The sequence below is a fragment of the Patella vulgata genome, chromosome 2 (assembly GCF_932274485.2).
Source record: "Patella vulgata chromosome 2, xgPatVulg1.2, whole genome shotgun sequence".
In the NCBI taxonomy this organism is placed as follows: Eukaryota; Metazoa; Mollusca; class Gastropoda; family Patellidae; genus Patella; species Patella vulgata.
This window is the reverse complement of record NC_065880.2, coordinates 12,673,973-12,699,419: the sequence shown is the minus strand read 5'-3', so window position 1 is coordinate 12,699,419 and position 25,447 is coordinate 12,673,973. Positions and strand designations below refer to the sequence as shown.

Here is a 25,447-nt window from a genome sequence, read left to right as displayed (position 1 = left end):
CACTGACAAGGGGAAACTACGTCGGAAAATCAGGATGAACTTTCTCGGCCAATGCAGGGATCGAACACCCGACCTCCAGGCTAGTGAGCCAGCGTCTTAACCACCTAGCCACCGTGGCTCCCAGATTTTGATGAAATTAAGATCTAATTAAAGACTAATATAATAACAAACCCACAGGTGAAATGGTTAAGTTGAGATGGTTAAACAGACGCAGCTTCAAAAGCCTGTTTCAAATCATCACTACACCTTGAACAAAGAAACAAACAAACTTGCTGAATAACATCTAGAAAGATAAAGATAAATTCTCCGCTGGGCTGTTAAAAAATTAAATTCTAAATAAAAGTATATTTGAATGTTAGATTGAATTCACAGATCTTACATTATCTGTAGTTAAGTTTAGTTAACAAAACTGTTTATATAAACAGTCGCATTCAATTCAGAGAACATGAAATCCATCAATCCTTTGATGAAATTATAATTTACTGGTAATCTGTTCAGTGTTTGAGAGAACTGATGAAATATAAAATTAACAAAAAATCTATTTTAAACTGTTAGATTATGTTGACTTAGCTCCGATTTATCTATTTCTAGACATATATAAGCTCACAAACAGCCATGGTTTATCAGGGTTTGGTGACACACAATATTGTTTTTTTAACTACTGATAGATACTTCACTCTTACTATCAAGACTTGACTACTGTACAATCTGAGAGAGAGAGATAGAGAGAGATGGGGCTTAATGTTCACTCGACACAAACTAGGTTATTTCGGGACTAACATATGGTTCAGTTTTATTTCCATAAATCGCATACACGTAGGGGTCTTTAGCAGTGGGAGGAAACCAGAGGACCTCGACAGATGACCCTACTCCTGGTCACGTACAACTGGGGAATCAAAACCACAGCAGTTGACTCAATGACAGACTTTATGATACAGCGCGCATGTGCTAACCATTTAGCCATCCAACCTGCCTTTTGTACAATCTACCTGAAAATAAAATTAAAGATACATTATGGGAGATTAGATAAAGAGCTGACAGTTCTCACTATAATACCGGTAGTTAAAATCTAGATAATGTAAAGGCAATTTGCTGAAATTTTCAGTCAAATTGATCCACTCTGAACCGAGAATTTACCGATTGAATTTTCGACCAAGCCTCGATCATCATTACTAAAGTTGATATGATAAAAAACATAGTCTCGATTATCCATTTCATGATTAAATCATGACTGAAAGTTGAGCAGCAAATCGGATCCTAATCCAATAAATATCACAGGCTAGGGATGACATCAAGGGTTGATTATGGTCTGGATAAGTTAATTAATGTCAGATTAAAGAAAGACCTGAAATGGGCAGATTTAGCTCTTGCATAATGTATGTTTAAACGACTTCAGAAACTTCATAACCAAAACTAAACCAAATGAACATATTATGACACCACATATTATGACACCAATTCTGAAAGATCTCCATTGGCTTTCAGGCCGTCAATGTATCAGTTTTAAAATACTGTCTATTACATATTCTGCTCTAAATGACAATTCTTCACCTCAATACATTAGAGACCTTCTCAACCCCAATAAACCTTGCAGAAACCTTTGTTCACAATCAGACAACCTCTTAATTAAGCCTTTTTCAAAAACCAAATCCGGTGATAGATCTTACGCAGTTGGTGCTCTGAAGTTATGGAATTCAATATCGAACGAAACCAAAAGCGCAAATTCTATTAAAGGTTTGAAAAAGTATCTCAAAACTGTAGTTTTTAATCAAATATACAACTGATTGAATACTGTTCTAGCTGTGTTTGTGTCAGACTTTTACCATGTGTACTAAATAGTGTTCTCTGGTTTTTTTTGTTTATCTCTTTTTTATGGATCAATGTGATTGTTTTAATTTTATATTAGGTGTACTTATGTAAAGCACCTGCCGCCCGAGAGCAGCTTATTGAGTTGAATTGTCGACGCTATATAAATCTATTATTATTATTGCTGCTTTCAAACACAAATGCATGTTTCTAATGAATTTTGTAATATTGTTGGGATATGAAATTGTTTGACAACAATATGTCCAAATAGTCCCAATGCATTTGTATTTCAACTCACCCAATCCAGTGTATGATTTTGCCTCCCCCCCCCACCCAATGATCAAATTAGTATCATGTTATTGCTAATATTTCAATAGATTGGAGGCAAGAATAAAAACAAATGTATGATTAAAGAGGCATTATGTAAGATTTAGATAAAGAGTTGACTATTCTTGCTATAATAGTAAAAAGAAAATGTTGAAAATTTCAGTCAAATTGCTCCACTCTGAACCAAGATATTAGCTTCTGAATTTTGAGCCTAGCCTCGATCATCATTACTAAAGTCGGTAAGATAAAAAACATAGCCTCGATTATCCATTTTTGGATTTAATCATCAATGAGCATTGAGCAGCAGATCAGATTCAAATCCAGTGAAAATACGAAAAAAAGGTGACATTGAGAGTTGATTATGGTTTGAATAAGTTAATTTATGTCTGATTAATAGTTTATATAACATTTCAGGCCTAAAGAAAGGCCTGCAATAGGCAGATTTAGAGCTTGCATAATGTATGATTAAGTATTTGTAATAATCTATTTCAGGTACACATGTCAAAACTGTAAATGTCCTCGTCAACTACATGACGTCTATAATGAAAACTTTATTAATATTTGTGATAGACTTGGATGGAAACGACAAGATGATATTACTTTACAAGTTTCGAAAGAAGATACATTAAAATCTGGTTATACATGGATACCTGCTGGCCTTTCACAAGAAAAGGTAAGCTGTAGCTTTACTGTAGTTTCAATGATGAGAGGGTTTTTTTTTCATCAAAATGACACATCCGTTTTGATCTGAATCAATGATAAAAATGATGAATTTCATTGGATTTTATGTTGATTTGTTTGGTTATGTAGTAGGGTGGATTTTATGAATGTTTAATTGTATATTTATGTACAAATATACAATTAAACATTCAGAAAATCCATCCTTCTACTCATAAGGTCTGTCATTGAGTCAACTGACATGGTTTTCGTTTCCCCGAGTGTATGTGAAAAGGGGTAGGGTCGCTTGTCCAACATTGTGGGTTTTCTCCCGGTCCTCCGGTTCTCTCCCACTGCTAAAGACCCCTACGCACATGTGCGAATTATTGAAATAAAATTAAACCATATGTTTGTCCCGAAATGACCTAATTTGTGTTGAGTGGACGTTAAACCCCATCTCTCTCTCTCTCGCTCTCTCTCTCTCTATCTCTCTCTCTCTCTCTCCACCCTACTACACTAAACAAACCTATTTCCACTTAATCTTACCAAAAAATCACTAATCGAAGTAACACATCAGATCCACACAATTCAGTGCTTTATATATGATGTGTCAAGGGAAATAACTCTTCAATGAATGCTCCAATATTTTCCTCCAGAATCCATTAATATTAGTTTAGATATAAATGAAATGAAATGGGGTTTAACATCCTACTTTTTTAGTCTGACTGGGCTAATGAAGACAAGTGTATGCCATGCAGTGTGCCGTGAAGGAATTTTGCCCAGATGGGACAAAAAAACAAGGTTCTGTGTACACATTGGTGTGCATGTAAAAGATCCCTTGACAGTTGGAATTCGATATAAGAGTAGGCCTTAGTGCTGCTGTCCAGCCAAAATTTCCCTCATAGCACACTGTATGGCGTATGCCTGTCTTCATTAGCCCAGTTTGGAGCAGAACAGTAGGATGTTAAACCCCATTTCATTTCATTTCATTTTCTTACTCACTGAGCCACCATGACTCTCTTATATTCTCCTCTTTTTTTTTATTTAACAGATAGACGATTATATAGATCAACTACCTAATCATAAAGTGCCTAAAATAGGTACACAGGGCGAAAAATATCGAGATATGCAAGTTATAATTCAACTACCCAAACAAGATCTCTCTGAAGATTTCTGTAGAACATTAGAAAATGATTGGGAAAAAAAGGAATTTAGAATATTTCGAGATTTGCGAGATCAAGTAGCAATGGGAATAGGATGTATTAAAGAAACACCTTCTATAACAGTAAGGGATTTTTATTATTTTGATAAACAGATAAGATATAATTCCTTGGCAAATGAAATTGGATTAAGGTCATACTTTTCTGCTCCATCAGGGCTAATGAAGACGGGCATACGCCATACAATTCCTACTGTCAAGGGATCTTTTACGTGCATGCCAATGTGTACACGGGACCTCGGTTTTTCGTCTCATTCAAACGACTAGCCAGCTGCCCTTGTCAGGCCCTCCGTCCTGCATCACTGACACGGGAGAACAGGGTTAATGAAGATGGGCATAGGACATGCAGGAAATTTTGCCTACTCTTATTTTGATTTCGAACTATCAAAGGTTCTTTTACGTGCACACCAAAGTGTACACAGGACCTTGATTTTTTTATACCATTGAAACAACTAGACATTGACTTGACAGGCCCAATTTCCATGGCAATCTAGATCCTAAATACATAACCATTGATTAGAAAATATATAAAAACTTCTTAGGGGTGTTGGATGGCCGAATAGTTAGCGTGTGCGTGTTATATCATAAGGCCTGTCATTGAATCAACTGACATGGTTTCGATTCCCCGGTTGTACGTGAGAAGGAGTAAGGTCGCCTGTCCAACTTCGTGGGTTTTCTCCAGGTCCTCCGGTTTCCTCCCACTGCTAGAGACAACATATCTTAGTCCCGAAATGACCTAGTTTGTGTTGAGTGGATGTTAAACCCCATTTCCCTCTCTCTTGTCAAAACTACTGAGAAAAATATATATTTAACAACAGACTTCAAACCAAGCATATTTTGAATAATACAAATATTAACGCAGGTGTTAATTATAAATGAAACTTCACTCTAATTATAAGGCAAGTAAATGGATGAGTACACTGACTTGAGCATGGTTACTATGCAACAGCGAACACTTATACACAAGTTAACAAACAGTGGTTGACAGTGTGTAATAATTAACATACTTGATTTTTTGTGGTCTAAGATAAGAACAAGTTTTATTGGTCACATATATGACCTGATTATGCCATAAGGAGTATATCTGTAAGCTTATCATTAAGGATTAGATCATATAATATTTTTTATAGAACTTCATTAATTGTCATTGTAATATACCTCGAGTAATTCTCTTTATTTAAAGCAGGGCTGCTTTCATAGTTGGGGGGGTTGGATGGCCGAATGTTTAGCGTTTGCACGCATGGTTGCAATTCCCTGGTTGTACGTGACAAGGAATAGGGTCGCTTGTCTAACCATATGTTAGTCCTGAAGTGACGTAGTTTGTGTCAAGTGGACATTACTCTCTCTCTCTCTCTCTCTCTCTCTCTCTCTCTCTCTCTCTCTCTCACAGTTGTAACTCTTATGATTAAGTTATCCATCTAGTAAATTTGATTTTCAAGATTCAAATTTCTATGGGTACCAGAATTAAAATATTACTGTCTTGTAATTTAATGATATATATAAGTTTGGAGGATCAAAAAGTGTAGGACGACATTCTTATAATTAGATAGATCAGATTCCATTTCAATAACTGGTAATCATATATCTGTCACAAGAAGATTAATTAATGACCAGTATAATGAGTAGTTCATCAAATATCTTTAGTAGATGTTTTCATTAGATAGGGTGAACTAATTATGTACAGGAGCATAATTTTCTAAGGAAATTAAAAAGTTTGAACATGACTAATTAGAAGTTTGAATCAATCTGATTAAAACACAGATCCTATTTTCTTTGTTTTTCTTATAGTGTACTACACTAGGATCTGGAAGAGTTCTTACATAACAGGTGTTCTGGGTGGCGTGAGGGATTAACCAATGAAACCACTGCCATGCACGGAACTGTGGGTAAACCACTAGTTGATTCATTAATCAATGTCTGACATCATAGGGTCAAAAGCCGTTCGTACAACCCCTGACATGACCTTCCAGTACAACTGGTCAGATCTTCATGTAGTGTCATCGAAAGTATAAAAAAAAGAAACAAAATATATATCTGTATCTTAATGGGGGGTTGGATGGCCGAATGGTTAGCACACGAGCGCTGTATCATACGGTCTGTCATTGAGTCAACTGGCGGGGTTTCGAATCCCCGGTTGTACGTGACAAGGAGTAGGGTCGCCTGTTCAACCTCGTGGGTTTTCTCCGGGTCCTCCGGTCTCCTCCCACAGCTAAAGACCCCTACGCGCAAGCGAATTATTGAAATAAAATTGAACCATGTGTTAGTCCCGAAATGACCTAGTTTGTGTCGAGTGGACGTTAAACCCCATTTCTCTCTCTCTCTCTCTCTCTCTCTCTCTCTCTGATATTAATTTGAGAACATTACTTTTACTTGTGAATTAGGGGATCAAGGTGGCTAAGTGGGTAAGATGCTAGCTCGCTAGCCTGGAGGTTGGGTGTTCGATCCCTGCATTGGACGAGACAGTTCATCCAGATTTTCCGGCGTGGTTCTCCCTTGTCAGTGAAGCAGGAAGGAGGGTCTGACAAGGACAGCTGTCTAGTCGTTCGGATGGGATGAAAAAACGATGTCCCGTGTACACATTGGCTTGCACGTAAAGGATTCCTTGACAGTTGGAATTCGATATAAGAGTAAGGCATAGTGCCACTGTCCGGACAAAAATTCCCTCATAGCACACTGGATGGCGTATGCTCATCTTCATTAGCCCAGTTCAGAGCAGAACAGTAGGACGTTAAACCCCATTTTATTTCATTTCATTTACTTGTGAATTATCTTTTTTTCAGACATGTGCGAACTGTAAAGGAGAGATCGATGAAGGGGAACTTGCTGCATTTGCCCCAAAGATGGGTACCGAGACCTGTTGGCACCCAGCATGTTTTGTTTGTGATGTCTGTGAAGAACTTCTTGTAGATTTAGTATACTGTGTCCACAATCAACAGATTTATTGCGAACGGCATTATGCCGAGATGATACGACCCAGGTGTCCAGGTTGTGATGAGGTAAGAAATGTTATTTCTACCTTCTGTTACTATCTATCATACACCTAATTAATTTGACCGGTAATATATCATAATATGCACCGATGTACTAATTATAAATACTTGAGTCTTATGAAATAAATGCACACTCAGTATAAATTACTTTATATAAGTAGTTAATTTACCGTTTCTCTTGGTATTTCGTCATTGCAAATATTAATAACTTTTTTGAACAAAAATAAGCACAAAAAAACCCCCAACTTCCCAAACAGTTTAGAATTGGTAATGTGTGTTCTAGAAAAAACATGCATGACATCTATGCTGCCGACATTTCAAAGACAATTCATCATTGCAAATATGAATAACATTTTTATACGTCTAAATTGAAATATGGTCACTGTAAAGGCTAAGGTTAATATAAATTTATACAGTGTTTAAGGTCTTGAGACAAACAATCAAAACAAATTCTAATGTTTTCTAATAACTACTTCATAGCCCCCCCCCCCCCCAAATCGAATTAGCCCCCCCCCCCCCCAATATTTCGCCAACAATAATGATTTTTTTGGAGCGTTCTTAGCCAGCCACATCCTCAGCCCCTCCAAAAAATTCTGTAGCCCCACCAAATTTTAAGAGCTGGCTACGGGCCCGCTTCATGGGTTATTACTCGTAATCAGATTTTCATGTGTTGTAAATGTTCTCATTGCTGACAAAAGAAAAAATATGCGGCAACTGTTGTTGACCGCCCGGACAACTTATCTGCTGTGGGCCTATGCTTTGTTGTCTGGCAAACTATCTTTGAATTGTAAAATGTAGGAAAAGCAGTAGTACATCAAGACTTCCCAAACAGATTAGAAGTGGTAATTGGTATTCTTGAAAGAGAAACTAAATCCTGCCTCATGCATGACACCCATCAATACATTTCAAAGATATTTCTCTTGATAATCATCATTGCAAATGATATGAATAACTTTGAAATGTTTTGAAAAACTGAAGTGCAAAGAAGCTTCCCAAACTGATTAGAAGTGATAATGAGTGTTCTAGAAGAGAGAGCAAATCCTGCCACATATATGACACCTATGTGTTCGTTTGTAAATATGAATAACATTCTTGAATTGTGAAATGTAGAGAAAAGCGAAACTTCCCCAGACAGATGAGAAGTGGTAATTGGTATTCTTGAAAGAGAAAGCAAATCCTGCCACATGCATGACACCTATGCCTTTATTTCAAAGATTTTTCTATCTTCTGTAAGAATACAGGATATTTTTATTTATCAAGAGTTGTAACATCTGTAAACTACTAGCCTTGTTTGTAATATAACGTGTAATAGATATATTCGGTCAGTTCACAAAGTAAATAATACCCAGGTGAAGAGCTAGAGGATACTACGTAACTTATTCATAACAGATATCTACTAATACAAACAGTTCCAACTCTTATACACCCCCCTTCGATATTATCACTTTATACAGTAACTTTAAACCTTTCTCTAATATCTAACATTTCTTTAAACTTTATTACAAGAAATTAATGAATTTTATCAAGTTGAAATAACTGAAATGTACTTAATACAAGTCTTGGATGTTAGATGTTATTTACAACTTTACAAAAAGTAGATGACATTATACCCCCCCCCCCCCCTCGATATTATCACTTCATACAGTATCTTTAACCTTTCTCCTAATATCTAACATTTCTTTAAACTTTATTAGGAGAAATTAATGATTATATCACGTTGATTAACTGAAATGTACTTAATACATGTCTTGAATGTTAGATGTACTTTACTTTACAAGAAGTAGGTCGATGTTATGTTCCAATCTCCCAAACAGAGCTGCCTTCCCTTGCAGTCCACACTAAACTCTGCTAACGACTGACTCATTTGACTACGCTACCAAGATTCTTGGTATCGATAGACAATTATAAACAATACAATGGAAACCAAATAAATGATAATATATCAAATAATGATAATATCAAATCTGTTTGTTCCTCTTCTTATTTCCATCTTCACAGAATTAACAAAAAATATCTAAATGCTGAGAGTACAGAACTCCTCATTCATTCATCCATTACAAATAAACTAGACTATCATAATGCCTTATTTTGTGGCCTTCTGAATTATCAAATTCAACACCTTCAACAAATTCAAAATGCTGCCGCCAGAGTTTTGACAAGTACAAAAAAATCAGACCACCTCACCTCGATTCTGAAAAATCTACATTGGCTCCCAGTTCAGCAACGAATCAAGTTCAAAATATTACTGTTGACTTTCAAGGCGTTACATGATCAATCATCAAAATATATCAAAGATCTGATTCCAAAATATAAATCCACAAGAACCCTTAGATCCACAGATAAACAATTTCTGTATCAACCATTAGTGAATCTTGAAATTGCAAAAAGATCTTTCTCGTTCTCTGCTCCTCTCTTATGGAATTCACTGCCTTACAACATTAGAACCACTGACTCCCTAGATGCATTTAAATCTCAGCTGAAGACATTCCTGTTTACAGAAGCGTTTCCGTAGTTCAATAGAGAAAACTTGAAAAGCGCAATAGAAACGTTAGTTTTAGTATTATCACTCTATATAAATAGAGGATTATTATTATTTATTTCTATTACTATAATAAAATAGAAATGGGGTCATACTTATCGTAAAATAAAGTATTTATAAATATACAGGTTCGTAAATACAAACTGCGCATGTCATCGTGCTAATTTTAGAATTATATACATGTGGATCTGTTTACCTATATATTGTGCTTGTAAGGCCTAATACAATTACACATAAAACATGCAAATTTAGACTGAAGTAATTGATGGCATTTCCACCTAAAATTGACAAAAACTCGTTAAGTGTTTATAACACCAGGAACTTTTCTGACATGCCATTTTCGTCATATAGTTAATCACATGACCAGTGACTTCTGGGTCAACCAGTGTAGTGCGTGAGCCGACGGCAGAGTCGAATGCTGGATGGCGAGATTTGTGTGGAGAATGATCATGTTCCTTGAAGTTTTATTCTTAATAGAAAAGCCAAGAACTTTTCATCAGGATCATTCTGATCTAATCAGCCCACAACAACTCTATTTGATTAATTTGGAAACCAAATTCTCCATCTTTATCCTAATTGAACAAGTAACGTTATTATGTTAGTTTCAAAGTCACATAATCTAATGACATAAGATCTTGTGTGTATTTTATGTATTGAATGTGGTGACTGAGAAAAGTTCCTCACAATTTTCTTGCATAGCTTCACTTTGCCATTGATGCAGTACTGATCGATCGAAGAACCTGGCATAGAACAGCGTCTAGTCTTTTGGATGGGACAAAAAAAAAACCCCAGGTTCTTTGTACATGTTGGCATGCACGTATAAGAATCCATGACCAATGTTATCCAAAATAAGAGTAGGGTTCAGTACTGCATGGCGTATGCCTATCTTCATTAGCCAGATTGGTGCTAAAAAATAAGACCTTAAACCCCATTTCATTTAATGTCCTTTAATGGTCAAGTTTACAATTGGACCTTGTAATCAGGTCTTCCAAGTAGGTATGTTGAAGTACATTATTAAGGAGTGTTGCTAAAACACAGAATGGAATGAGAAACGGAACGGACGACAGAATGTTTATCAGATGGCAGTACACTCAGCCATTGCCTTGTATTTGATCAAATATATTTTATTTATAGATTGTTTCCCCTATTCTCTTGCGGTGGGGAGAGGGTCGAGTGGTGTAAAGACTGCGGTTTAGACCATGAAGTCTGTCATTGAAACATGTGGCGTGTTTTAATCAATGTCAAGCTTGTACGTGACAATGAGTAGGTTAGCATGCCCAACCTCGTGGGTTTTCTGTGGTGCCCACAGCTAAAGACCCCTATGCGGAAGCGAAATATTGAAAAAAATATTGTACCATATGTTAACCTGAAATGGCCTAGTTCATGTTGAATTGATTTACATATGGTTCAATTTTATTTTAATAATTTGCTTGCGTGTAGGGCTCTTTAAAGGCTCAATACCACTCTTGTTGTAACTGAATAATATGTCCCAATCTTTATTCTGGTCAATTAATTGATGATACAAATTTCATCTAACACACTTTATTTAAAAAATTTGAAAAATTCAACATAATGGTTTGAAACGTCTAACGTAAACCTTTTCAAATGAAACTTCGATTTAAAAATATTTTCGAACCCTCTGGACAAGTAAAATAGGATGTAATGGATAATTTACACAACAGGTAGGACACTTAAACATCTAGTACTTAGATAGAGATATTATTTATTTTCTGGAGCTTTCAAGCCAGCAAGAGTGTTATTGTCCCTTTAAGCAGTGAGAGGAAACCAGAAGACCTGGAGAAAAGCCATGATTTGCTTACGTGTAAGGGGTCTTTAGCAGTGAGAGGAAACAGAAGGACCCAGAGAAAACCAACCCACAAGGTTGGACCGGCGACCCTAATCCTTGTCATGTACAACATGGGAATTGAAACCATGAAACTCAAAAATAATGGTCTGAGTTATATAACAATGATTTCAGAGTCTTTATAGCGAATCCCCGGTTGTACGTGACAAGGAGTAGAGTCGCCCGTCCAACCTCGTGGGTTTTCTCTGGGTCCTCCGGTTTCCTCCCACTGCTAAAGACTCCTATGTGCAAGCGAATTATTGAAATAAAATTAAACCATATGTTAGTCCCGAAATGAACTAGTTTGTGTCGAGTGGACGTTAAACCCCATTTCTCTCTCTCTCTCTCTCGTCTTTATAGCAGACTGTTAAATTCATGGGTCTGAATAAAGTTTGAAACAATTCTAGTAATAAGATATAGCAGATCATGACTCTGGCTGGCATTACACAATATGGTTTTTCTGGGTTATATTCCTGATTATTTTCAAATTTGAGTGAAATCTGTGTCACTACAGGCCCGGGACTGTACAGCGCAGTGGACGCTTACGGCTAGCCCCCGGATCCATTCACTTTATTTGAATTGTTTGTTTGTTTGTAATTTTCTGTGTATTGTGTCTTGTCCATATTTATTTTTGTGTAAATTATGTGTGGTGCAGTCCCCCTGCACTTACTATTTGAAATACGCAAACAAATCATTAAAATTTCTCCAGTAGCCATATCTCACAAAAAGCTGATAAAACTCTGAAAAACTTCCAGAACAGAAAGTCTTTATTGGTCGTACTTAAAATCTAATGGCATCTTAATTTTGTAAAATGAAATGATTGCTACTTGATAGAATCTGAAGTCTATAAATCTGAGATTCAAGAATGTTGGCTGAGATCTCAATAAGAACCACATGTTCATTAATTAGTTATGGTCTAATTAGAAGCAGGTATTGCTTATCTTTTCATTTGTAGTTGATTTAGAATATTCGATGAAGATTCCTCCCCTAATTAACAAATTCTATATATATTCTGTTCCATTTTACTTATTCACTACATAATATATAATATCTGTTATCTGTTACAACATTTACACGGTTATCCAGGGATCGACTGGCAGCAGGCCTCTGAGTCTGGTCGCCACTATAAAGGGGTCTTCTTTTTTTTTTTTCACTCCTCTGGCGTCAATCTGATCCTATTTCGTTTTATTTTTTATAGTTCAAAATTTTGTTTTACTTGTCTTCACAACACTAGGATCTGGAACAGTTGTTATATAACAGGCGTTCTAATTGGTGTGAGGGATTAGCCAATGAAACGGTCTGTTATGGTGAGTTCTTGGCATGCTCTGCACAGAACTGTGGGTAAACCCCCTATAAATGTCAACATTGATTGATTAATCAATGTCTGGGGTCAAAAAGCCACTTGTATGACTCCTGACGTGACCTCCAAGTACAGCTTGTCAGATCTTCATGTAGTGTAGGCCATCGAAAGTATAAAAAAATTAAATATAGATCTTTATTTTAATCAGATTGCCCTGGCGTGAATTTTTTTTTTTGGGGGGGGGGGGGAAACTGACTATAAATGGTGTTTTATGGAGTATGTCCTGAATACCAATCCTCAAGACCCTCAAAAATATAACATAAATGAAATGAAATGAAATGGGGTTTAACGTCCTACGTGTTGTTCTCCTCCGAACTGGGTTAATGAAGATGGGCATACGCCATACAGTGTGCTATGAGGGAAATTTTGCCTGGACAGCGGCGCTACAGCCTACTGTTATATCGAGTGGACATTAAACCCCATTTCTCTCTCTCTCTCTCTCTCTCTCTCTCTCTCGGACAGCCACGCTTAAAAGTTATAATTCATTGTGTACATGCATATACTCTACTTGAAATTGTCAATTTCCTTAAAAGATTATAAAATGTACATGCCCCAAGCCAACTGATTTTATGCTGATATGCTATAAAATGACCAACATAAGCCAGCTTGGGACATTAACCCTTTGTCTAAGATCGGATGGGACGAAAAACCGAGGTCCCGTGTACACATTGGCGTGCACGTAAAAGATCCCTTGGCAGTTGGAATTCTATATAAGAGTAGGCCGTAGTGCCGCTGTCCGGGCATAATTTCCCTCATAGGACACTGTATGGCGTATGCCTGTCTTCATTAGCCCAGGTTAGGAGTAGGACGTTAAACTCCATTTCATTTCATTTCATTTCTTTGTTGAAGAAAGGTAGCAAGCAGGACATATTTTTATTTGCTCCACTTTAATTGTGTTGATCAGACAACAAAGTTAATGATTGACAGGAATTTTAATCCATCTTAGCGTTATCACTTGAACAGCATATAAATGAAACTTGGTTCAAGACAACATCCACCTCAAAATAAGAACAGTGAACAACTGTTGCTGGAGGAAAAGTAAGCATCTGCCTCAAGCATGTCACCTGTGGAACCAGAACAGGCTGGCTTATCTCACTATTAAAAGAAAACCTGTTAAAATACTTCAGATAATTTTATAGAAATACTTGCCAAAAACCGAAAACTATCAAATTGCATAAAAATAGGCTATCCAATTGATAGCCGTCTATATACTAGCTGTTGTTATGACACTACAAGAGTAATGTGCTCAATACTAAACATTAGACAATGTCAATATGCTAACATTCAACAATATATAAATATAATATTTATGAGGTGCCTTCATTAACTCTGTTTGTGCAGACAAGTAGGAGAGAGAAAGAAATGGGGTTTAACATCCACTTGGCACAAACTAGGTCATTTTGGGACTAACATATGGTTCAATTTTATTTGCGCGTAGGGGGTCTTTAGCAGTAGGAGGAAACCCAAGAGGTTGGACAGGCAACCCCCTACTCCGTGTCACATACAACCGGGGATTCGAAACCACACCAGTTGACCTAATGACAGACCTTATGATACAATGCGAACGCACTAACCATTCGGCAACCCAACCCCCCATCAGAAAAGTAGGACATTAAACCCCCTTTCATTTGATGTCAGGGGGGTTGGATGGCTGAATGGTTAGCACGTGCGTGCTGTATGATAAAGTCTGTCATTGAGTCAACTGGTGTGGTTTCGAATCCCCGGTTGTACTTGACAAGGAGTAGGGTCGCCCGTCCAAATTTGTGGGTTTTCTCCGGGTTCTCCGGTTTCCTCCCACTGCTAAAGACCCCTACGCGCAAGCGAATTATGAAAATAAAATTGAACCATATGTTAGTCCAGAAATTACCTAGTTTGTGTCAAGTGGACGTTACCCCCCTTCTCTCTCCTCTCTCTCTCTCTCTCAATATAAAAAGTTTAGAAATTATTTATATGATGATATTTATGACAGTGGATTTTCTATTCAATATAAGAAAGTTTAGAGGTTGTAAATATGATATTTATGATGGTGGTGATTGTATTATTCAATATTTATAATGATGGTGATTCAATGTGACTAGTTGAATTCTATTACATGATAAGTTATTCTATAAATAGATGGTGCTTATCTTGTAGTTCTGACATTCAGGGTTTATAGAGGTTAACATGTTGTTACATGATATTTTTACTTCACTTTGTTATTATGTAAGTTGCCAGATTTAGGTGCAATCCTCTTTTCTAGCTGATTACAAGGCTTTTGTCCCCTCTTTGCCCATTGTTCCTTAATGAAGTTCTCTAATCTTCACCATATTTTTAAATGAATTCATTTGTAATTTTTGTATGTCTTAGAAAGGTCAAGATCTGGTTGAGCGTATAGGTCTTGGTTGTAATTTGAGTTGTTGAAGTTTATTTTGTTTCAAGGTTTTAAAAATGTTAATTTCTACAGAACAGGTAATAAGATATGTCATTTGCAAGTCAGATATTCATTTCTTCCATTTAAAGGAGGTAAATCGCTATTCTTTGGCACCAGAAATGAAATGAAATGGGGTTTAACGTCCTACTGTTTTGCTCTGAACTGGGCTAATGAAGACGGACGGGCATACGGCATACAGGTGTACTATGCACTATGACATACAGTAGTATTCTCACCTGTGGGGTATATTTAGCCTTGTTCATTGAGTCGCTTCATTACAAATGGCGCTCAAAAGCATTCTGGCACACGATCGGTGTGCCAAGCTTAAAATTTTTGTCTTAAATATTAGATATCAGAAGCCCACCTTTTCACAGTAAGATCACAACATCAATGTTGATTTGAATTGATAAATAATTCAAGTTTTCAACGTGTAAGACTTTGGATGATATTGAGTTAGAGACTTAGCTACTTTAATATTGATCTTTATGTCATTTGTAGGTTTCAAGGGATGAAATCTCGTGACATTTCCATGTGTCTTGTTGAATTAATTGTCATGTTTGGATATATTAGTCTTTTGCTTGGTTTGAGTGTCCAAGATTTTGAATTTCTTTCTATCATTTAGTAATAGAAAAATAATGATGACAACGCCGAGACCAAGATTTTGAATTTCTTTCTATCATTTAGTAATAGAAAAAATAATAATGACAACGCCGAGACCAAGATTTTGAATGTCTTTCTATCATTTAGTAATAGAAAAATAATGATGACAAACTGAGTGTCAGCTTGTAAAAGATTTAAATATGGTAAAGAAAAATGAAAAAAAAAATAATATTCTTGCTATCTTTTTATTCCAAAATTGTCTGATAACAGTCTCTGATTGTCATTTTAGAGATTTTGATTTCGTTTATGAATTTGAATCTTTAAATGAAATGGGGTTTAACGTCCTACTGTTCTGCTCCTAACCTGGTCTAATGAAGACGGGCATACGCCATACAGTGTGATATGAGGGAAATTTTGCCCGGGCAGCTGCTCTACGGCCTACTCTTATATCGAATTCCAACTTGAGGTAGAATGTACAGACTTGTTGTTGTTATTTATTACTTGAATGTAATTTGATGAACATTTCTGCTTAGGCTAAGGAGAGAGAGAGAGAGAGAGAGAGAGAGAGAGAGAGAGATATGGTTTAACCTTCACTTGACACAAACTAGGTCATTTCGGGACCAACATATGGTTCAATTTTATTTCTATAATTTGCTTGTGTGTAGAGGTCTTTAGCAGTGGGAGGAAACAGTAAGTCGTAGCACCGCTATCTCAGCAAACTTTCCTGATAGCACACTGTATGACGTATGCCCATCTTCATTTAATTAAGTCGTGTAAAATGACAATCAGCAAATTTATATCGGAGAACAGCTCCAATCTGTATCAAATCAATCATGATGACCAACTATATAAATTTATTGACCTCATGAAGTCTTTTTCTGTGTTCCTCTTTCTAATTCCTCATAAAAAAACCTGTAGTGAGGTTGCCTAGACATTACAGCCCAATTAATTCCATTTCATTAACAAGAATTTTATTGATTGAAGTGGTTGTGCTGGAACAAATTTAAAAACAAGATGAGCTCTGGCATAACATTATGCATTTACATGTAGAAAACCAGAAGTCTAATAAAACTAATCAATAAACATCATACCCAAAAGTAAATAAAGATAGGACGGACGTCTGCCGAGATTCGCTTCATTACTGATGTAGATAGAACAATATGTAAGTAATATGTAAGTATTAGAATAAAATGGTCAGACGTGCATATACTGGTAGATATATAGAGAAGGTTTTATATATAGAGATGGTTCCTGATAATGCCTATAGTGGAATAACACTGATAAATGAAGGTTTTACCAACTTGTAAGCACCACATGTTTAGACTATCAGTTTCTATAGGGAAGTAGGTAAGTATAACTGTTTGATTGAAAGAAGAGGCGAGTGTATAGGTACTACATGGATCTTAATCTTCTCCTCACATTAGCACCATTTGCACTCGGCACCAAACCGGCTGCAGTTGGTCAGAGTTTGGAGGTCTATTAATGCGGTATCAGGAACCATCACAAAAGGAAATTTGCACACATCTCTTCCAGAGTATCACATAAATAGGAAAAGAAGAAATGGATAATCAATTTGAGTATTTGAACGCCGGTATATTGCAATTCTCTCTAGACTTGATCATAGTTAACATATTTAGGTAAGTACTTAAAACTCATTTTACATATTTTTTGTGGGGTTTTGGATGTTGTTAGATGTTGGAACAGGTGTCTTAATGTTCTGAGATTAATTCATCTTTGTCTAGTAAGATGATCTGACAGTTTTCTTTTTTAAGTTGAAAGGTAGATTACCAATTACTGAATTAAGGATAAAGGTGGAATATTTGCATTATTTATGTTAAAAATTTATGAATTGAGCAAGTATATGTGTAGTAATTTTAGTCACAAAACCTTTAATTAAAATATTTTAATAATGCAGGTAATTCATTGGTTGAGAGTTAAAATTGTTGAACAAATTTGATCTCTTAGCCAATGAATGGGCTACATTCTTAAAATATTGTTTGTGAATCTGGCCCCAGACTAATATAAGATGCATAATAAAGAATAATATACATGTTATCAGAAATTGATCCTGTGTCTTTTCATAAAAGATTTTGTTATATTTAAGTTTTTTTGCACCATTCTCTTTTTCGTTGTAATATTTAAATACTGGTTAGGTGTCTTTTGATAAAAGATTTTGTTATACTTAAGTTGTTCTTTTTATGCTATTTTGTTTTTCGTTGTAATATACTGGTTACGTGTCTTTTAATAAAAGATTTTGTTATACTTAAGGGTTTTTTTTACGCGATTCTGTTTTTCGTTGTAATATACTGGTTAGGTGTCTTTTAATAAAAGATTTTGTTATACTTTAAGTTTTTTACGGTTCTGTTTTTCGTTCTGTTTTTCGTTGTAATATACTGGTTAGGTTTCTGATTGTGTTTATTTAAGACGGTTGTTTGACACGATACTAAAAACTATGATTTGTTCATCTAGATATTACATAACAAGTTTTCATTTTCTCGTATTGACTGAGTAAACAAACAGGATTCTTACTGTATCATGAATGAAATCTATGATATCTTTTTGTATGTTGTAATAAGACAATCTATCTAGATACAGGAGTCTATTATTTTATCGTAAAATTGGATGGAAATGTCATGCAACATGTGATAACATTCTTTCTTTTCTCTTCAATACTGTGTTTTTTGACAATGAAGAACTGCAGAGCTCCGTCTAAGTTGTATTTTATTGAATGTTACTGAAAGTTTCGAATAGTTCTTGATATTCTGTTTTTTAATTCTGTTGATTCAATAAATTCTGAATAAGTCGATTCGATGTTCACAAGAATTCCCCTGGACTCAAAAATATAACAACAGTTACTCTTCTCGTTAACATATTTTTGAAAGCATTATAATTTTTGGTCATCACTGGATTATTGTTAAGGTATTTGAACAATAAAAGGCAGGCTTACTTTAAAGATACATTATGGGAGATTAGATAAAAAGAGCTGGCAGTTCTCACTATAATAGTTAAAAGCCTCGATCATCATTACTGAAGTCGGTAGGATAAACAACATAGTCTTGATCATCCATTTCATGATTAAATTATATATGGAAGTCTTGATCATCCATTTCATGATTAAATTATATATGGAAGTCGAACAGCAAATCGGAATCTAATCCAAGAAACATCACAGCCTAGCGATGCCATCGAGAGTTGATTATGGTCTGGACAAGTTAATTAATGTCTAATTAATAATTTAGATAACATTTCAGGCCTAAAGAAAGATCTGCAGTAGGCAGATTTATCTCTTGCATAACCTGTACCTATCTTATATTCTGTGGGTCAGTAGCTCCTCTACCCTCTGAGTTTGTATATAAGTAGGCCTACAATGTAAGCAAATAAAAGTACAATTAAAACTGGGACAAAATTAATATTCTTATCTACCAGTATATATTTTGATTTACTAATATAAGGTGTCTTATTTTGTTGTATTTTGATGGTTTTCGTACATAGTAAACCCTCGGGGCTTGTTATTCTAATAAAATACTTTTCTATACCAAGTAAATCTAAGAGCATGACATTTGAGTTGATTTTCTTTTCTTTTAATATACAGTACATAAAATTTTGAAATTTTTATCAGGTCTTATTACAAGACATTTAATTTAAACTAAAAACATCTAAAGATTTTATTTACTTTGATTATTTGGTCTAAAATTCTCAAGGTCATAGATGTCAGCCGTTTTCTTTTTCTGCTGTGGTTTTCTTGTTTAATTGCATTTAATAAGTATTTGTTGAACAAATAGAAAGTTTTTGCTTTTATAAATTTAACTAAACAAGCAGTTTATTGTTAAGTGTTTTTGTGTATAATGTAAAATATTAAAGAATTTTAAGTTTACGAAACATTTAAATCGTGGTTTGATTTTATTTATCTCCTTTAGATGAACGAACGATTACCGCAGAGTGAATTTACTTTTGTAATTTGAACCAGCCCACACCAATATTTTCGAATCATTATATTTTTTTGGTGCTGTCTCAGCAGTCTATAAAATAAGAATGATATCAATGGCTGATTTCTCGTAAAAGATGTGCGGAAAAGAGTATCAGTGGCTGACCAATATAGAATTTTGGCAATATACCAGTTCTATTGTGTTCTCCATAAAAGTGAATCTGAAATCGGTTAGATCATACTATTGTGGTTCTATAACAAGGATATGAGGTACATCACGTACATACTATTCATGAGATTACGGCAAAAATTGTGGTGCCAATTGTAGACTGTCTAGGGAATTGTCTGAAAATTTTAATAATCTTTTGTATTAAAATGAATTTATATGCAATTCTCTATATGCTCATGTTACATTATATTACTCTGTATTCATTAGTCCAGATGTACATTACACTCCAGAATGATGTTTAATTCCAGAATGATCTATAATATAGTGTCCAGAACGATGTTTAATTATGTAAAAGAAAAAAGATCTCTTATATAGTGTAAGATAAGATAAGATAAGATAAGATTTTATTGTATCGAAATATTCATTGAGGACAGCATACAATAAAAACATATGTACATGTCATAAATAACAATATGACAAATAATATATAAATTTACAAACAAGACAAATGATAATTTAAATCTAGCTTATAAAAACGTTTACTAACAGGACAAACAGTATGTATATACACATTTACCTCAAACAGGTTTGATAATGGCAGAGAGAGAAATGGGGTTTAACATCCACTCGACATAAACTAGGACATTTCGGGACTGACATATGGTTCAACTTTATTTCAATAATTCGCTTGGGCGTAGGGGTCTTTGGCAGTGGGGGGAACCGGAGGACCTGGAGAAAACCCATGAGGTTGGACAGGCGACCCAAGATAATGGCACAGTATTCAATACAATTATGATGAATGGGTATAAATACATAAATAATGAGAAGATTTAACATAGGTATTTACATGGAAATATGATATAAGAATGCTAGAATAATGATATGAATCAAGTAATAGAATATGGAATGATATATATTAATTCATGGAAATCTAGAGAATAATGTTATATAAATCAGATAGTCTGAATACATTATACATGTATCTAGGTTTTTGTAAATGAATTTTAAATGAAAATGAAAGTTGTAAGATATTTAGCATTTTGAAGAGGGACATTTTGTTTGATGTTGTCATCTCAGGTGTGCTTTGATAAAGGTCATATGGGAGTTAGTGACTGCATTTGACACATTTTTTAAATGGTAAGAATTACACCAACAAGAGGGCAATGTATCTTAAAATAAACTTATTATTTTTATTTTAGCTATCTAAAGTGTAATAATATTAAAAATAAATGAATTTTAATGCCTCATACCTGTCAGACCTGTTGGGTACCTTATGATGTGATAAATCAGGTGATTTACCTTTAGTAGTTTACCTGTATATTTTTCGTAACCTTCTTCTGGGATCAGCAGTGAATGATGAGAATGCTACAATGTTATAAGCTTGACGTATTTTACAGAATCTCAGAGATATTATTTTCATGAACGGTATACTCACCGGTACTCGTTGGCACCTGAGTAAACTAGAATATCGTGATAATATTTCTTTAGTCAAGGACACGCGTATTTTGCACCTGGGAATTGATAACGTGTATTGAGAATGTCAACATAAGATAGAGTTAGTTAAACGTGTTTTGCCAACTCAGACAAAATTCATCAGGTTACTAAATTTTCTCCATATTGCTATACAGCTTATTTGAGAGAAAAATTGAGTTGAGCTTCTATTCAACACACTTTAGGTGATTTCGGGACTAACATGTAAATTTTATTTAGTAATTCAATTGGACTTACGGGTCTATAGCAGTGGGAAGAAACCTGAGGACATGGAGAAAATACGAAAAAGGTTAGATAGACAACCCTACTCTGTGTCCGTGTACAAGGTTGGGATCGAACCCACACCACTTGAGTCAATGACAGAGAGAGAGAGAGAGAGAAATGGGGTTTAACGTCCACTCGACACAAACTACGTCATTTCGGGACTAACATGGTTTAATTTTATTTCAATAATTCGCTTGCGCGTAGGGGTCTTTAGCAGTGGGAGGAAACCGGAGGACCCGGAGAAAACCCACGAGGTTGAGTCAATGACAGACCATATGATCTAAAGCAGGCACCTTAGACCACTCCCAGCTTATTTGAATCATATATGATAATACTCTTTAAAAACGTTCATTTTACATATTAACACCTGTGACATTAATTACCATATTTATTCTAATTGAATAAATCTGATTTAGAATTCATTAGACAAAATAGATTGAATCCAGTTATTTAACTTACAAGTTTATGCGCATATATGAATACAAAATCAGACACAAAATAAACGAACGGTATACAGACTTACAATGACATAAAGAATTGTTATACAAAAGCTCCTTAAATATTTTAATATTTCTACATTCTGCATCAGTATTTTAAATTGGTTAAGTATTTGAACTCAATCTTTAGATTATTATATACAGAAATACATCATAAAGAAAACACATAACACCTTCACTTAACATTTCCAGTGAATTTCTGGTTCCACCCACAAGAACAACATAATATAGTATAAAGCTTTTATGGTCAGTGTTAACTGTTTATCGCTACAGGTGTTATTTGTATATTATGTTATGATACTGGCTATTTATAGGTGGTCCGATTATAATAAAACAGTGTTACATATGGTAGAAATCAGGGCTAATCTCCTGAAGATATCATCTTCTTTATCTGGTTTTACTAACATTCTGCTTGTCTTTATCCTTACTTCTTTTACTTTGAAAAATGAGTAAATTCAAGATTAATTGTGTACTAGAGTTTGCCAAATATTTGAGTCCAAATTTATATAAAAAGTATTATTTTTCGTGGTATTCTCTTAATCTTGTTTTACTAACATTCTGCTTGTCTTATCATTACTTCTGTTACTTTGAAAAATGAGTACAGTAGAATCTGCATTAAGCAGCCACCCAAGGGAATTTTCACAACTGACCGCTTAACGGGAGTGGCCTCTTAATAAAATCTCGTTGCTTTTTGTGCTGACATAAATTAAATATTACGCTTGGATGCATTGGAAGCGGTAAATTTGACCGTTGCTGAATCTTGCGCCGAACGAAAATTCTTTACTCAAATCTCGGACATAACATAACGGGAGTGGCCTCTTAATAAAATCTTGGTGCTTTTTGTGCTGACATAAATTAAATATTACGCTTGAATGCATTGGAAGCGGTAAATTTGACCGTCGCTGAATCTTGCGCCAGACGAAAATTCTTTACTCAAATCTCGGACATAACTTCTGTAAACTTGTCATTTTGTACCAACCTTCGATACTACTGTCTACCATTGTGATGCATTCGATACTATTTATCTATTTTTGTGAAGAAAATCGATGAATTCATTTTATTTTATCAAAAAAGCACATGAACAAAAAACATCGCTAATTTTATCACTATTTACAGGGGGTGTAACTCTGTATGTAATATTATAGGAGGCGCTAAAACGTCTGTTCAACAATAAAGAGATACTAGATGATCGTGACAACCCTCGGTACTTTTACTTTATTCAATCAGTATCAAATAATGTGTCGATACGCATGAAAACAATGATCAGGTTAGTCGTTTAATAAAACAAAAGATTAATTAACAGATAATCCCGGGTTGATTTTTATTTTTACATTTCTTTTTACCTGATCAGTGGGGATCCAGTTAATTAACTACTACTCACGGGATTAGCGGGGGTGTTACAAAGAACGACAAGATGGTATCATTCAACAATGGCCGTTGAATGGGCGATGTTTTGTTGAATTTATTTGTAAAATAGTGACCGCTGGCCGCGTTAGAGGAGTGACCGTTGAATAAAGAGATGAAACAACAGAATTTCTACGTGGGGAATTTATCGTGACCGCTTACAAGGAGATGTCGCTGAATGAGTGGCTACTCATACAGATTCTACTGTACATTCAAAATTAATTGTGTGTTAGAGTTTGCCAAATATTTGAGCCAAAATTTATATAAAAAAGTATTATTTTTCATGGTATTTTGATATCAAGTTTTATTACGTTTAATGTCAGTGAAATGTGGTGTATATATCATCAAAATTTTACCTGGATCATTTGAGACTAAAATAGAAGTACTGACTAATCTTTTTAACTACTTGGCTGGTGACTCCACTGGTGGCCTCTTCACCTTGAGTGTCTTATAGCTAATAGGTTCTGATATGTGGGCAGAGGGAGCGACAGCCTCGGGCATCATTTCTTTGGAGCATCCCATCAAAGAGTAAAATTAGAACTACGTTTTTAAACATACATTATGCTAGAGCTAAATCTGTCTATTGCAGGTCTTTCTTTAGGCCTGAAATGTTATCTAAATTATTAATTAGACATTAATTAACCTATCCAGACCATAATCAACTCTAGATGGCATCGCTAGACTGCGATCTTTAGTGGATTATGAGCCGATTTACTGCATAACTTTCCTTCACGATTTAACGATTAAATGGATAATCGAGACTATGCTGTTTATCGTACTGACTTCAGTATGATGATCGAGGCTAGGCGAAAATTTCAATCGCTTAGTTCTCGCTTCATAGTGGATCAATTTGAATGAAATTTTCAGCAAATTCCCTTTACATTATCTAGTTTTTAACTGTTATAGTGAGAACTGCCAACTCGTTATCGAATCTCCCATAATGTATCTTGTAATATTTGAAATTATTGCGTTACTACAGACTGCCCTGCTTATTTTGAATAAAAAATTTATTTCATCTATTAAGATAAGACAAGATAAGACAAGATTTTATTGTATCGAAACATCCATTGAGGACAGCATACAATATAAACATGTACATAAAATTATAACAATATGACCATTATATCAACAAGACAAACAGTATTGCATCTATTTGATTATATACATTTAAGATGTCGTCTTTCTCACATTTCTAAGTACTAAGCTCTATTAAGTCTTGGTGGCATACAATCACCAAACCTCTACCTGGCACTGTAAGTTCTCCTCTGCCATTTTTTGAGCTAATGTCGGAATACTTTTTTATGAAAATAACAATCAACAGATTCCTTCCAGTAGAAGTAAAAATGGGAATTTTATGATGATATTTATATGGTCGTAGTTTGCAAAGTCTAAAAATTATTCAGATCACTTGGTTTAGCGACATTCGTCTCGTCACCATTGATAAAACTATTGGATCAGTCCTATAAGTGATGCTTTTTAATGGTCATTTAGGACAGTCCCAAAATTTCTCTATCATTATTTTAATTTCTCTTCACAAACTGAATTCATGCTTGAATCATTTTAACCAACTGAAATATTGTATGAAGTATAACAGACATTCAGAGATACTCAGTCAGGTAGAATCGCCATTTCACCAATATTTAGTTCAAATATTCTTTAAAAATTATTAAATTAAGCAGAATATTATTCATGTACCATTTAATCAACATTGGATAATTTTGTATTTGAGAAATTGAATGAAAGCGAAGATATCTCATACATCTGATACAAATATTTTTTTGAATGGAAGGATTAAATGCCCGTATTGAGTTCAATCAGACCATTTAATGTACTGGTACATTGAGATGTGGTTGGCCATCACACTTTGATCTCTATATAATAGAAAGCGTGTTGTCTAATATAGGTATGGTATATATGAGGTTATATAAGTACATGTATATAAACCT

The 25,447-nt window shown here is 34.9% G+C and overlaps 1 protein-coding gene across 6 annotated transcripts in view; it reads left to right on the top strand.

Moving 5' to 3' along the window:
- The window catches only part of LOC126812039 (four and a half LIM domains protein 2), a 95,489-nt gene that overhangs the window by 48,076 nt on the left and 21,966 nt on the right, over positions 1–25,447 (top strand). For 5 of the 6 annotated variants that reach the window (XM_050538207.2, XM_050538208.2, XM_050538204.2 and 2 more), the window contains exons 3-5: positions 2,626–2,806; positions 3,842–4,075; positions 6,790–7,005. In XM_050538207.2, coding sequence (XP_050394164.1) covers positions 2,626–2,806; positions 3,842–4,075; positions 6,790–7,005 — 631 coding nt within the window. Of the gene's footprint in view, positions 1–2,625; positions 2,807–3,841; positions 4,076–6,789; positions 7,006–17,195; positions 17,389–25,447 lie in introns of those variants that run through there. The other variant, XM_050538210.2, reaches the window with a different exon arrangement.